Source organism: Pongo abelii, chromosome 16 (genome assembly GCF_028885655.2).
Source record: "Pongo abelii isolate AG06213 chromosome 16, NHGRI_mPonAbe1-v2.0_pri, whole genome shotgun sequence".
In the NCBI taxonomy this organism is placed as follows: Eukaryota; Metazoa; Chordata; class Mammalia; order Primates; family Hominidae; genus Pongo; species Pongo abelii.
Genome location: NC_072001.2, coordinates 47,948,025 through 47,962,858, shown reverse-complemented (window position 1 = coordinate 47,962,858; position 14,834 = coordinate 47,948,025). Strand labels below are relative to the sequence as shown.

Sequence of the window (14,834 nt, the reverse complement as noted above, 5' to 3'; positions counted from 1 at the left end):
ATTTTCTATTGTTGCTCTAAGTAAGGGAAACAAACTGAAAGACTAAAACCAACCACTGTGAGTCAGTCTTATTCCTAGGGAGGCTACCCTCTCTCAATGCCACCAAGAAGAGTAGCCTGCCCAGGTGATGCCTCATGTTTGGAATTATGAGCTGAAAAGAATAAAGAAATAACCACAGGAAACAGCACCAAGCTAATGAAGGGAAAGAGGTCCCAGGAGACCCAGTGGGACTGTGGACACTAACTTGTAACAAAAGGCTGCATTGTGCTTATAGAACCGGCAGAGGTTCCCGTCATCGGGGGGTGTGGCACAGAAGAAGATGGAAGGCGACAGATTGTATCGGCCAATCTTGCAGAATTCATCATTTTCTCGGGGAACACCAGGCTCGATGGCAACACGATCACCTGGAGAGGAAAACAAAGATGGCACCATGTCCGAGGGTGGGAGCAGAGTCTGCCCCCTCTTTGGTCTGGTTCTTTGTTTTCCAACCTTTGAAAACAGCAGAAGCAGAGATGTTATGAAGGCTTGCATGCTCATGGGCAGATGCCAGATGAGAGAATCTAGCTTAACGAGCCACCCTCCTCCCTGGGGACCCAGGGTGTCCTAGGCAAGTGAGGAAACTCGGGATGAAGCACAGACTCACTCTGGGGGAAAAGGACCAGCCCCCTCCTCCACAGCCCAGTGTGGCCTGCCCTTTTTCCAACTCCTGCAACAAGCCAAGCTACCCCTCTATCTCCACAGCCACTTCCCAGCTAAGGCAAGCCAAGTATAGTTCCCATCTCACACTGCTGGAGAAGGTGTAGCTAATACATGGAGTTTGCAGGCATTTTTTCTTCATCTGTTTGGAAGATAGGGAGCAAAGCCTTTACAAAGACAAGAGCTATAATTACAACATGTTTTATGTCCAGTCTGGTCGTTTTTAGACAATTATTAGGAGTCAACTGATTCCTGGTAGTAGAACTGCAAAGGCCAATGACCTGCAGAGGCCTCGTACAGTGGAGAGTAATACTTGAGGCTTCTGAACAGCCAGCTCTATGATATTTCTACTCTATGCCTCACAACACCTGCTTGGAAACCCAGCCTGAGAACTGCTCTCTAATTGCTTTTTTTTTTCTATCTTTTTATTATGAAGAATTTCAAACACACAGCAAAATTCAAAGAACTGTATAGCGAACACCTGGACACCCTCCTCCTACATTCTTCGAGGAACATCTAGCTATATTCACTTTATCACATATCTATCCATCTACCCCTCCATCTCATCTCTGTCTCCTTCCATCAGTCTATCTTCTTTTCCGATGCATTTCAAAGCAGGCTGCAGACATCAGTATACTTCACCCTTAAATGCTTCAGCCTGCATATCATTAACTAGAGTTCAGTATTTGTTTATGGTTCTTTTTTAAAGGTATCACCTAGGAATGCAAACCCCTTTTAAGATACAGAACACTACCACTACCTCAGAAATCTTATTCCTCTGTATCTGTTCCCAGTCAATCCCCACCCCCATCCCCAGAGGACACCAATGTTTTGACTTTTTTTTGTACCACAGATTAGTACTGCCTGTTCTAGCACATCACAAAAATGGGATCATACAGTAGATACTCTTTTGAATCTTGCTTCTTTCAGTTAGCATAATGTTTTTGAGATTGATCTATGTTGTTGTGGTATTAATTGTCCGGCCAGGTGTGGTGGCTCATGCCTATAATCTCATAATCCCAGCACTTTGGGAGGTCAAGGCAGGAGGATCACTTGAACCCAGGAGTTTGAGACCAACCTGGGCAACATAGGAAGACCTCATCTTTACAAAAAAAATTTTTTTAATTAGCTGAGCATGGTGGTGTGTGCCTGTGGTCCCAGCTACTTGGGAGGCTGAGGCGGGAGAATCACTTGAGCCCAAGAGGTTGAGGCTGCAGAGAGACATGATCACACCACTGCATTCCCACCTGGGTGACAGAGCAAAACTGTCTCAAAAACAAATGACAGTTTGTTCCTTTTCATGGCTGAATAGTGTTCCAATGTAAGAGTATACCACAGTCAGTATCACCATTCTCTTATTGATGGAAAAAACCTGGTTGTTTCCAGTTTTCTCATTGTTGGTTTTTTGGGTTTTTTTGTGTGTGCATGTTTCTTTGGTTTTTTTGTTTGTTTTTTGAGACAGGATCTCACTCTGTCACCCAGGCTGGAGTACAGTGATGCAATCAAAGCTCACTGTAGCCTCGACCTCCCCAAGTTCAGGTGATCCTCCTGCCTCAGCCTCCCAAGTGAGGAAAGAGAAAGAAAAAAAGCAGGCAGACAGTTAGGGCAGGTCCTTGGTGAAATTCTTTCAAACAAAAGAGCAGACTGGAAAAAATCAAGCTGCAAGCACATAAAGAGCAGCTTGGAAAAATCAAGCTACAGGCACAGATAAGGGAGTGAGGCCCAACATAAAAACGCCTTGGTTCTCTGTGTAATCAGTGCACTCCCAGGAAAAAGTTTCCTCCCCTTTTTGGGCATGTACACAGTGGGCTCCATGAGAACTTGCATGGGGTGGGGTGGGGGCTTGCCTAAAACATGCCCGTAGTTGCTCAGGCAAGAGAAGCTGCACTCTGTGCTTGCCTAATACATGCTCGCAGCTGCACAAATAAGGGAAGCTACACAGGTAGCTACAGAGAAAAGGTAAGTTACACAGCACCTAGACGGATAAGGGAAGTTTCTTATAAAAACCTTCGTATTTAACTGTAAAACAACAACCCTCTTTCAGGTCCCCTGCTCTGCTGCTGAGAGCTTTCCTCTTTGACTTATTAAACTTTCACTCCAACCTCACCCTTGGTGTCCATGCTCCTTAATTTTCTTGGTCATGAGACAAAGAACTCTGGATAACACCTCAGACAAAGAGACTGCTACACTGACCCTAGACTGCTTCACCTGTAGGGGGTCATCTGGGATATGTCAGAAGGGTGAGTAGGAGCAGCCCCCCAATACTTTACTTTCTGCAGTTTCTTATCCATAGTTTTTTTTTTTTTTTCTCTCAAAATCAAACAAATACCAGGCCTCTGTTGGTCAGTTAAGAGTGGTTAGTGCAGCCACCAGATCTGTAAGACTCAGAGGACAGGCTTGCTGGAGGGGACTTTGTCAATCCCCCATCGCCCTTGGGTATTGGGAATGTCAGCTGTGTTCCAATCCAGTTTCCATTCATGGAAGACCTAGCCATCACATGGGGTTGGAAGGAGGTCCTGGGACAACTGAAGGTTTCTGGCTGAGGCTACACCTCAGTGTTATCTGAAGGACCCTGAACTAACTCCAGTTCCTGACAGCCCATCACGGTGTCGGCACCAGGACTTCCAGTCTTTCCTATCACATTTTCTTCCATTCTCTCCTTTGTGACTATCATGTCTCCTATCCCTTCTTTGTATGCTATGCTGAAGGTGTTTTTACAACCTGGGAATATAATTTTGTTGGATAGAATCAGCCAGTGCCTTAGTAACCAGGAAAGTAACTCAAATAATTGCTGTTTTTGTGATTTCCTAGAAACAGGGAGAATTCAAGATTTCAGTCTAAATTTTCACCTAGTAAGGACCTTTTTGTCCCCCAATGATAGGCATTCATGGCACTGTATGGGAGGATATTTCACCCTCAGTGAATACCCTCCTCTCCATTTGGGTTTTGTGCCCAGCACTGCCCAGTGAATCTTTTTTCTTTCTTTCTTTCTTTTTGTTTTTTTGAGATGGAGTCTCGCTCTGTTGCCCAGGCTGGAGTGCAGTGGCGCAATCTGGGCTCACTGCAAGCTCTGCCTCCCAGGTTCATGCCATTCTCCTGCCTCAGCCTCCCAAGTAGCTGGGACTACAGGCGCCTGCCACCACACCTGGCTAATTTTTGTATTTTTAGTAAAGACGGGGTTTCACCGTGTTAGCCAGGATGGTCTCCATCTCCTAACCTCATGATCTGCCCACCTCGGCCTCCCAAAGTGCTGGGATTACAGGCGTGAGCCACCGCACCCAGCCAAATTTTTTTTCTATTCATAAAACTTTTATTCTACTTAGATGAATTTAATACACATGTTCTTAACAATTATGCTTGGATTGTTCATGAAAATTTCATAAGACGTTAAACAAACCTAGCCTGTTGTTTCCCTGTTAACTATTTTACAGCACATGCATGTTAGTCAAGTATCAAAAAAAATTACAAAAGCAAAAAACCTAAAAATCACAAAAGCAAAAAACCTGAAAAAACGTTAAATACATGGGTTTTTGTTTTACTGCTGTGCTTGATATACATAAGTAACGAATATCAGCCAATTAGGTTTTACTGCATCTTTACTTTCACATTTCTTCCTCAGTTGTCTAAAACATTTAAATACAAATAAAATGAGTGTAGCAAAAATAATGAAAGCTAACAGCAGGTAACTTTACAAATAATGGAATGTGAACTGTTTCTGCCCTTATCCAGAGTAAAATGGGTTACGACTGTCTAAAGGAACACTTCTGCAGCTGTAGTCAAAGGTGTGCGCATTGAGATTGAGTATTCCACAGATATACATGGTTTAACACGTGGGATCCATGGGATAACTGTTTCTACCACAGACTTGTAAGTGCTCCAAACCTTAAAGTACCCACAATTACTATACCTGTGACTGGAACCAATGATCCCTTTTACTCCCCACCAGGACAAACCAATATGTAGGTAGTTTTCTTTGCTTAAATATGGAAGTTTCTTTGCTTAGATATGGAACACTGGCCCTTGTGAAGCCACAATGTACCAAAAGTACTATGCCAAACATTTATAACTTGTATAAAAATTCCACATCCCCATATTGGCCACTTAAAATGAAAACAGGTAACTCCCTAAATGTTAACTGGCTCTACTCCCCTACTATTAAACATAAAAACCACATGGGAAATATAGAAATTCAAATAGAAGTAACACAAACCTGTCATAAATTGTAAACAAAAACTATTTGTGGGACAGCATGAATGACAAATGGTCTACTGTGTAAATTTTAGAATAAGGCAGAAAAAAGTTGGAAGGCTGGTTAATTTTCCCCTCCTTCTCCTGCTTCAGCTTTGTCTCCTTGGGTATCTGATGTCCACAATGTCAAGTTGTCTCTCAGTAATTGCATTATTCGCGTGCTGTCTTTGTATGACTCTTCACTTAATGTATCAAGTTCAGCAATGGCTCCATCAAAAGCTGTCTTTGCAAGACAGCAGGCTTTCTCTGGGTTCAGAATCTCACAAGAGAACACAGAGAAGTTAAGGGCCAGACCCAGTCTGATAGGATGTGTTGGATGTATTTCCTTTTTGCTGGTTTCAAAGGCTTCTTGGTATGCTTGTTGTGACTGATCGACAATCCCTTACTTGTCATCATCAGTGGCAACCTCAACCAAGTAACGGTAGTAATATCCTTTCATTTTCAAATAGAAGACTTTGCTCTCTGCTTGTGAAGCACTGGGGATCAAGAACTTTTCCAAAAGAGACAGTATCTCTTAGCTCTGTCTCAATTTTCTCTCTGTATTCTTGAGCCATCTGCTGTTCTTTCTCAGCACCTTCTGTCTTTTGTTCAATACTTGAGATGACCCCCCAAGATGACCTACGGGCTCCTACAACATTTTTATAAGCAACTGAGAGAAGAGTCCTCTCCTCATTGGATAATTCAGCTCCTTGCTCAGTTACAGACTTCATGCAGGCTGCCACGTCATCATATCGCTCAGCCTGCTCAGCCAGTTTGGCCTTCTGAACCAGCTCATTTTTATTCATGACTGGATGTTCAGTGTCTGAAGTGGGTGGTGGCGGTGGATAGACAGGGGCTCAGCAGTCTCTGGGTGGTGGGGGCAGCAGTGGCAAGGCTGAGACTGTGTCTGCCCATTGAATTTGAACAGTTCCTCTATGTGACAATTTTCTTTTGCTAAGAGGCATACTGTGGGGGTAGACTATCAAACCCCAAACCTCTTTCTAACCTCTGCCTGGAAAAAATTTAGAGTCAGAGTTTTTACCTAACGTTTCAGTCCCTACCATGCCACCTAGTGAAATGGGATTTTTCTCTGTGGGGGGCACTATTGGCCCTTTGTCCAAGGCCTCTAGTTCCCCAATTTATCTCCCTCCTACATCCCTCTATTAGGGACGAGGCACCATGCCCCATCTGTAAACAGCAAAATTCCACATTCAATAGTCAAGAGGAAGCCACCCTTGAGAGACAACTTTTAGCCTCAGTACTGTCCCCATCACAGGGAGAACAGCCATTCAATCCTTATGTTTGAGGCACCTGTTCTGCATCCAGCTACATTGGAGTCTCTGGCTAACAGACAATTGCTTCTTCACATATCAGGCTTTGCTGCTGGAAGGATCTACAGTCCACTTAAAAACCTGTCCCTGCCTAAACCCAGCCACTTTCCTCCCAGAGGAAATTAGAGACTACTGAAAATAGATTTACATGCAAGGTGTGTAAGGAAAGTAAAATGTGTTTTGGTAAAAGATTATAAGAAAGCATGGAAATGTAAATTTTGCCTAGAAATAAAGGATTGTTTAGAATTAGGTTAAGATAAAGCTGAAGGTTTGAGCAAGTTGTGGAAGGATTATAAAAATTAACCTTGCAAAGGAAATTCTGTGTCTGAATATATTGACTAAATTCAAAAGGGTATTCTATGTTTTTTACGTAAATTGAGCATTGAAATAAAAGCACAACAAGGCTTTCTTAAGGCACTGATCTGCTCCTTAACAAAAATTTGTAGAGAGTTATAAAAGGTTTACAAAAATCTCACCTCATGATCAAACTGGGTAAGATTTGATAGAATTATCTCTAAGGTTTCATTTAAAAAGTTGGGGTTGACATTAATAGTAGACTAACGAAAGGGTGAAATTTGACTTTCTCCTCTTGAACAGGATTTTCATGTAACATTAAAGACAGATTGTTTGGAAGCTAAGTCCTCCCTCTTAATGAGTGAAGGTTTTTGCCTTGTTTTAAAATGTTTGAGTCATGACTTTGGCTAAAATAAATAGTTTATAGTAATCTGTAATTGTACTTCATAATATCAAGTGCTTTGAACCGCTAACATATTTAACAGGCTCCCCCAAATCAAACTTCAGTTTCAAGGTTGTCTTTTCTAATCCCTAGCTTTTGGGTACTATAGCAGGCCCCTGGAGCATCCAAAAGAGAGGTAAACAATAGTATTTGACACGTTGAGTTACGTGGGATTGCCAAAGTCATGTTTAATCTTCTTTAGGTTATATTTTAGTGAATAATATTATGTTCCAAAATTGTATAGAATATCTAAAATTCTAATGTCTATTTGCTATCAATCATAATTAAGGTTATTGTGTAAATTATTGTAAACCACAGAGATAATCAAATTTCTTTGTCAATTGTGTTTTTAACTGTAGCTACCCTGGATATTTTGTCATTCACAGACAATTGTTGTCTTGTTTTAATCATCTTCAAAAGATAGTTTATAATCAGCTATAGGACTTTGATAGGTGCTCTCAAATGCAGGTTTCTGATAACCTTGGAGATTGTGACATTGGAATAGAGGAAAAATGTATAGGACTCATGAAGAACTGAAATGTTCACGAATACCAAGCAGAGCAAGTATTAATGGAATGGACTGAACTAATAGAAAACTGAAGTAATCCTTTTTAACTTTCTGCTTAAAACATTGCTAATCCTTGTTTTTCAGAGTCAAGGGAATTTTTCTTTTGAGCTATCTACAGCTTTTAACAATTCAGTAATGTATACTCCTGTGAATAAAATTTGGAGTATGTTTGTTTCTTTTGGCCAGTTTCTCTAGACTTTGGAAACTATTTGTGAGTATTCTTGATTTATGGCAATATAGTTGTTTCCATCAGTGCAATAAGAATCCATCTTCTTTCACAACAGGACACAAATGGAGAAACTAGTTGTTTTACCAAGGCTTTGACTGGAACGGTGTGCTTCCCTTTAAAAAATCAAGCTGGAGTTGCAGAGCCAATAAATTCCCCTTGGGAAAACTGGCTTCATATCTTGTCTACACAGTCCCTGTACAGGATTCCTAAGCTGCGGTGAGTAAAGAATGTCGCTTTCTAACAGGCTCCATGTTCTTTTGACCTCAAGACGAGAGGAATTTGCCCAACTCATAGGTATTTGAGTATACAAATCCATGGCTGGGCTCAGCTTTGAAAAGTAGGGCCGGGCGCAGTGGCTCACACCTGTAATCCCAGCACTTTGGGAGGCCGAGGCAGGTGGATCACAAGGTCAGGAGATCGAGACCATCCTGGCTAACACAGTGAAACCCCATCTCTACTAAAAATACAAAAAATTAGCAGGCCTGGTGGTGGGTGCCTGTAGTCCCAGATACTCAAGGAGGCTGAGGCAGGAGAATGGCATGAACCCGGGAGGCAGAGGTTGCAGTGAGCCAAGATGGCCCTACTACACTCCAGCCTGAACAACAGAATGAGACTTCATCTCAAAAAAATAAAATGTCTATATTTGTCTCTTCCTTCTATCTCCTCTGACTCCTTCTGCTTTCTCTCCTGTCCGGTGAACTTTCTGCAAATTATGCCTATGCCATTAACGATGAATCTTCCACCTAGCCTTCAAGATCCTCCATAATCAGGTGGAGTTTTCATATTATTCAGTTTTATCTTCTAATTATGATTATATTATGATAACATGACATTTCACAGTTTTACAGTGCTTTTTAAATTTTATTTTATTTTATTTTTTTGAGATAGAGTCTTGCTTTGTCACCCAAGCTGGAGTGCAGTGGTGCAATCATGGCTCACTGCAACCTCAACCTCCTGGGCTTAAGTGATCCTTCTGTCTCAGCCTCCTGAGTAGCTGGAACTGCAGGTGCACACCACCACACCCAGCTAATTTTATTTTTTGTAGAGACAGGGTCTCCCTCTGTTGCTCATGCTGGTCTCAAACTCCTGAGCTCAAGCAATTCTTCTGCCTTGGCCTCCCAAAGTGCTGAGATTACAGGTGTAAGCCACCATGCCCAGCCAAGTGCTTTTTAAAGAGGGACTTTTATAAAGATTATGCATGTTTATCATCTCCAATAACTCCCCAACACAATACTTCTGCTCTGAGCAGCACAGACTTATCTGCACCCAGATGTGTTACTCTCACATCTATAATTTTATTGTTCGCTTCCTCTTTTTTTTTTTTTTTTTTTGAGATGGAGTCTTGCTCTGCCTCTCACCAAGGCTGGAAAGCTGGCATGCAGTGGCACAATCTCAGCTCACTGCAACCTCTGCCTCCTGGGTTCAGGCAATTCTCCTGCCTCAGCCTCCCAAGTAGCTGGGATTACAGGTGCGTGCCACCATGTCTGGCTAATTTTTCTATTTTTAGACAGAGTTTCACCATATTGGCCAGGCTGGTCTCAAACCCCTGACCTCAAGTGATCTGCCCACTGTAGCTTCCCAAAGTGCTGGGATTACAGGCATGGGCAACCGCACCCAGCCTGTTCACTTCCTCTTAACTAGAATATTAGCTCTGACCTCTTCAATAACTCAAATATAAAACCTTTCTCAAGTATGAAGATGCTGGGTAAGCCCAGTGGTTCTGAGCACTTGCTCTAGAGTCCAGAAGACCAGGGTGGGTATCCCAGTTCTGAGACCAACTAGTGAGTGAGCCTGGGCAATAACCAGCCTTCAATTTCTTCTTCAATTAATGAAGATAATAATGCCTACCTCATAGAGTTGTTACAAGAATGAAATAAATAGCCCAGGTGCAGTGGCTCAGGCCCATAATTACAGCACTTTGGGAGGCCAAGGTGGGCAGATCACTTGAGGTCAGGAGTTCAAGACCAGCCTGGCCAATATGGTGAAACCCAGCCTCTACCAAAAATACAAAAATTAGCTAGGCATGGTGGTGCATATCTGTAATCCCAGCTACTCGGGAGGCTGAGGCATGGGAATCACTTGAACCAGGAGGTGGAGGTTGCAGCAAGGCGAGATCGCACCACTGCACTCCAGCCTGGGTGACAGAGCAAGACTCCATCCAAAAAAAAAGAAAAAAGAAAGAAAGAAAGAAAGAATTGTACATCTAAGTGTTTAACATGGAGACTAATGTAGCAAATCAATAAATATTAGCCACCCTCTTATTAATACTACTGTTAGATGTCTAGCTCAAAGACCTATCTCCTCCATGAACTCTTTAACCACCTCTGCCCACAACAAATGCCCTTTGAACTCCTAAAGCCTATTCTTTTCCACACCTAATTGTACCCTATGGGCTTGCTGTCTAATTGCTGGTATTTATGAAGGGCCTGACATCTAGTGTTTCCATATAGATCTAAGCATCTAGGGATCATATCTGCTCATTTTTCTGTATCCCTCAAGGCTCATGGCATAAGACTGAGTTCATTGTAGACAACTGACTAAACCCTTGTTATAATTTACATTTAGAGAACCCCACTCTTTGTTATAATTTATAGTCAGAGACTTTGTCCCACAGGTGAGAACCAATCATCAGTGGCTGTTGGAAGCTATAAACATTCCACTATGAAATAACCTCATAACACCACAGGAGCCTTCTTGACTTCCGCTAATGATGAATGACTTAAAATCCCTAAACAAGACACATGCCTGACTTCTTCACAGCTAGTCAATCCCTCTCCATGTGGTTGGGCTCAGAGAACTTTATAACTAACACAGGATGGGGCCTCCTGTCAACCTCCACCTTCCCCCAAATAATGTGACCTTATTTCCAGGCTGCACAGCAGCCTCACCGGTAAAGGAAGGTTAAAGCCAACAGCTAACTATGCCAAGACAACTTGGATTTAATTCACGGTATCAGGGAACAACACAGCCTGCCACAGCTGAGAATTCCTCCCTCTGGAAAAATGAATTAAGTAAATCTAGGAAAATTAATGGTGGTTTCCCAGCCATCTAATAAAAATCAAACACTATATCCAAGGCCGTGGTTCACAGCTTGTAAAGGTAGTTTGGGTTCCTGTGCCTCAAGTGTTTTCTCCAGCCCTTTACCTGGCTTATTTCTTACTTGGCTCCGGATGTTGGATTAATTGTCCCTTCCTCAAATGAACCAAGGGTCTGGGTAAAATACACTAATCACACCCTGTATTCTCCTCTACTGCCCTAAACACATGGTGACTAAGTAACTATCTGTCTGCTCCAGGTCCCTCTTTTCTTGTGTAAGGTAAGATCCATGTGAGTATGGACCAAGATTGTCTTGTTCCCTGCTGTACCCAGAGCTTAACAGAGGGCCTGGCCCAAAGAAAGCATGCACACATATTTATGTTGAATGAACACATAAGTCGAAGGACCTTGCTGACCTGGTTTTAGGTGCTTTACCAATGATCCCACTTTTTCGACTGTTCCTGAAGCTTCATGTCCCAGCACCATGGGCTTTTTCACAATAAAATTCCCAATTCGACCATCCTCCCAGTAGTGGACATCTGAGCCACAGATTCCAACAGAATGCATCCTCAGCAACACCTCTGATAAAAGAAAGGAAGAAAAAAACAGTGAGAGAGGGAAGAACCCCTATCACTCTGAGGTGACCTAGTGATTTCCCTTTGCCCAGGGGACAGGGCTGGGTTACCAGGCCAGGTACACGATTTAGGCCACAGAGGAAAACAAGCTCCACAGCAACCCTGATTAAGTCTCGCAAGGCAAACAAGCTTCCACATGTGATGGCTAATTTTATGTGTCCACTTGGCTAGGCTATAGTGCCTGGTTGTTTGAAAATACGTGTTGGGCATGGTTAACTTTTAAACCAATAGACTTTGAGTAAAGTAGATTACCCTCCATAATGTGAGTGAGCCTCATCCAATCAGTTTGAAGGTCTTAGAAGCAAAGACTGAGGTTTTCTGAAGGAGAAGGAATTATCCTCAAGACTGCAACATCAACTCTTACCTGAATTTCCAGCCTGCCCTTTGTGCACACACACATACATACATACACATATTTCTTAGTGGTTTTGTTTCTCTGGACAACACTGACCAATATACTGGGTAAACAATATATCATTAGTAGGATGAAATGTACCAAACACTTAAGAGAACAAACTGTTTTCCAAAAGATAACTTTCCAGACAATTAATATGCTATGCGTGATTCGTAGATGTGTATCTATTTATGAGAAAAGGTCTGGTAGAATCTCAGCTTGGCAACATTTTGTGAACTATCAAGTTGAGTTCTTCATGCCTATTGTTTTCTTTCCTTTTTTTATTTTTATTTTTATTTTTTATTTTTAGACAGAGTCTCCCTCTGTCGCCCAGACTGGAGTGCAATGGCAGGATCTTGGCTCACCGCAATCTCCGCCTCCCTGGTTCAAGCAATTCTCCTGCCTCAGCCTCCCAATTAGCTGGGATTACAGGTATGCGCCACCACGCCCGGCTAATTTTTGTATTTTTAGTAGAGACGGGGTTTCGCCATGTTGGCCAGGCTGGTCTTGAACTCATGACCTCAGGTGATCCGCCCGCCTCAGCCTCCCAAAGTGCTGGGATTACAGGCCTGAGCCACCGCGCCTGGCCAGTTTTCTAAGTTTAAAATAATGATGGTAATGAGCCCTTTTGGTGAAATAAGTACCAATAAGTACCATCATCTCTGACTGAGATGATGGTTATGAATACCTCCCTGAAAAAAACACTCTGCCTTAGAAAGACAAAGAGACCCAAATCTCTGCTATGCACTGCACTTGCCACAGACTGCCAGGGGTGGCTCTTCAGAACTTTCTTCCTCCTTAGTTTTAGCGAAGAGTAAGAAATGGCAGGGTGAATTCTCAGGTCAAATGCAGGGAAAAGTCATTTGAGTTAGGAAAATCATCTCAGAATTTCCTCTCTTGAAGTAGCAATTGGTAGCGAGAGATTAGATTTGACTTGCTAGAACACTCGCTGAAATGCACTCTTTTCCCTTCCAATGCAAGTGTAGCAAGAGAAGAGAGTGCGAGCAGAATGCTGCTTCAGGGAGAAAAGCTGTACCAGGAGCCAAGCTTGTACTCTGGGTCCAAGACGGCCCTCGTTTGGCCACTTCTGGAATCAACAGTCAACTTTTCAGGACACAGTGAGGTAACTCCTTCACCTCTCTGCACATGGTATCTTGGTGAAAATCCTTGAACCCTAACTATACAATACTTACTCAGCACCCATAGAATGGCTATATTCTATCTAGTCTGTATTCTTACCACTTACAAGTCGATAACCCAACTGACCTTTCAGTAGCAAAGCTCTGGATCTACCAGGAAAGCTGCCTTCGATCTGATGTTCACTGAGAAGCTGTGGTTCTGGTGTGAGGTAGGACAAAGTGGGAAAGGACACCCCCAACTCCTCAAGGGCAGAAAGGGGACCTGACTGTCTAGGTGTGAGAAGGGGAGGGTGAGTATCTACAGACACTCTGCCCATTGCCCCCAGCCTCACTTCAGGGTCCTGCACGATTATGACAAAGTGGAATTCCAGGGATGGGAGGGATTAGAAAGCTGTCAGCAGGGATCTGCCCGAGCCAACAGACAAAAAGAGATGGAAATGTTCACAGCACCTGCCATGTGCAGACAGTGGGCTGGACTTTATCCTCACCATAGCACTCAGTTTGTACATGAGAAACCCAAAGCTGGGAAGTTGCAGATGCCACCTTGGGTGTCAGCATGTCAGCTAAGCCCCACAGGCTTAGCAAGTGAGAGGCCTGGAAGGAGTGGAGTAAGGGTGTTGGAAACCCTGCCCCAGTGTGCTCACTCACTTTCTGTGCTTGGTTGATTAGGGCAGGGGACAGGGCCCCATGCAGCCCCTCCCACCCCCACTGGAGGGTAGGTCCTTGGGCTGCCCCACACTTCAGTGACTGGCCTTCCTGGGGAGTGGGGAAAGCTGGCATGATGCTCCCTTTGCTAAAGATTAAGTTCTGTAGACTCACTCCTTTTCAAAGTTTGGGTTAGGGTTAGGACACTTGGCCACTCCAACAACAGCTTCTGGTAGATAGGGTATACTGTCATTAGGTCAAAAGAGGAAGAATTCTGTCATTGGTCCATATACTTCACATCAAAAACTCTTTGGGACAATTCAGCAGTCTGGTACGGTAATTTTTCTGATTCTATCACTGTTCTTTTTATTTCATGTAGCAGCCAAGATAAACTTCCCACCAGGTCATGCTGTGGACAGTACACTCTGTTCTCAGCCTAACAAAAGCATAGGTTTTTAATGGACGCAAAAGTAATAAACAGTAGGAAAAGAGAGGTAAGGGAACAATATACATGTGACTTCAAAGGAAACAACAGGAAATAATAAAATATAAGTCGTGTTTCCCAAGACCTTACCATTTGGGCCTGGTTCGGGGATAGGATAGTTCTCCTAAAAGAAACAAAATTGAAAAAATCATTTAGCATGCATAATAACTTCACCTTATGAACATTTTCCGTTAAAAACAATTAGAGTTTCATCATTAGTTTATTTCTTCTTAGAATTAACACAAGCTCAGACCACACTGCTCCTGGGTGCATGCCTGAGGGGATACGCTAAATGGCACGCTGCACACACCTGCCTAGCCCTTCGTCACTTTTCTGCATAACACAGTGACTGACTCAATAGCGGCATGCCCAGCATACTCACAGAGCATACAGAGGACCACACTTGTTGTCACTAGTGACATGTCACAGGGTGAGATGAAGTTCTGACGCTGGGTTCCCTCCCTGGGAAACAGCCTACAAGCCAAAGGCACAATCCTAACCGAGGAAGAGCTGCCTCTAATTGCTGACTTCATCCCACCCACTGGTGCAACTTCATAAGGACTAAGGAAAAAGCACAGTCCATGTAACTCTAGGCAGAAGGGATCTTTGGGTCTCTAGATCTGCCATCCGTATCAGATCCTGCCTTCCTGGAAAAACATGTTCTTAGATACAGATTTGTTTGGTCTGACAAACTCCTCCAGGGAAAGGATGCAG

General features: G+C 43.1%; 1 protein-coding gene and 1 pseudogene across 1 annotated transcript in view; both read right to left on the bottom strand.

The window, feature by feature from the left end:
* SORD (sorbitol dehydrogenase) overlaps positions 1–14,834 on the bottom strand; it is a gene marked incomplete at its 5' end in the record, with an annotated part of 43,808 nt that overhangs the window by 13,337 nt on the left and 15,637 nt on the right. The window contains 3 exon segments of the mRNA NM_001133308.1: positions 245–404; positions 11,240–11,404; positions 14,211–14,244. Coding sequence (NP_001126780.1) covers positions 245–404; positions 11,240–11,404; positions 14,211–14,244 — 359 coding nt within the window.
* LOC129050091 (14-3-3 protein zeta/delta-like) lies at positions 1,069–11,233 on the bottom strand (annotated as a pseudogene).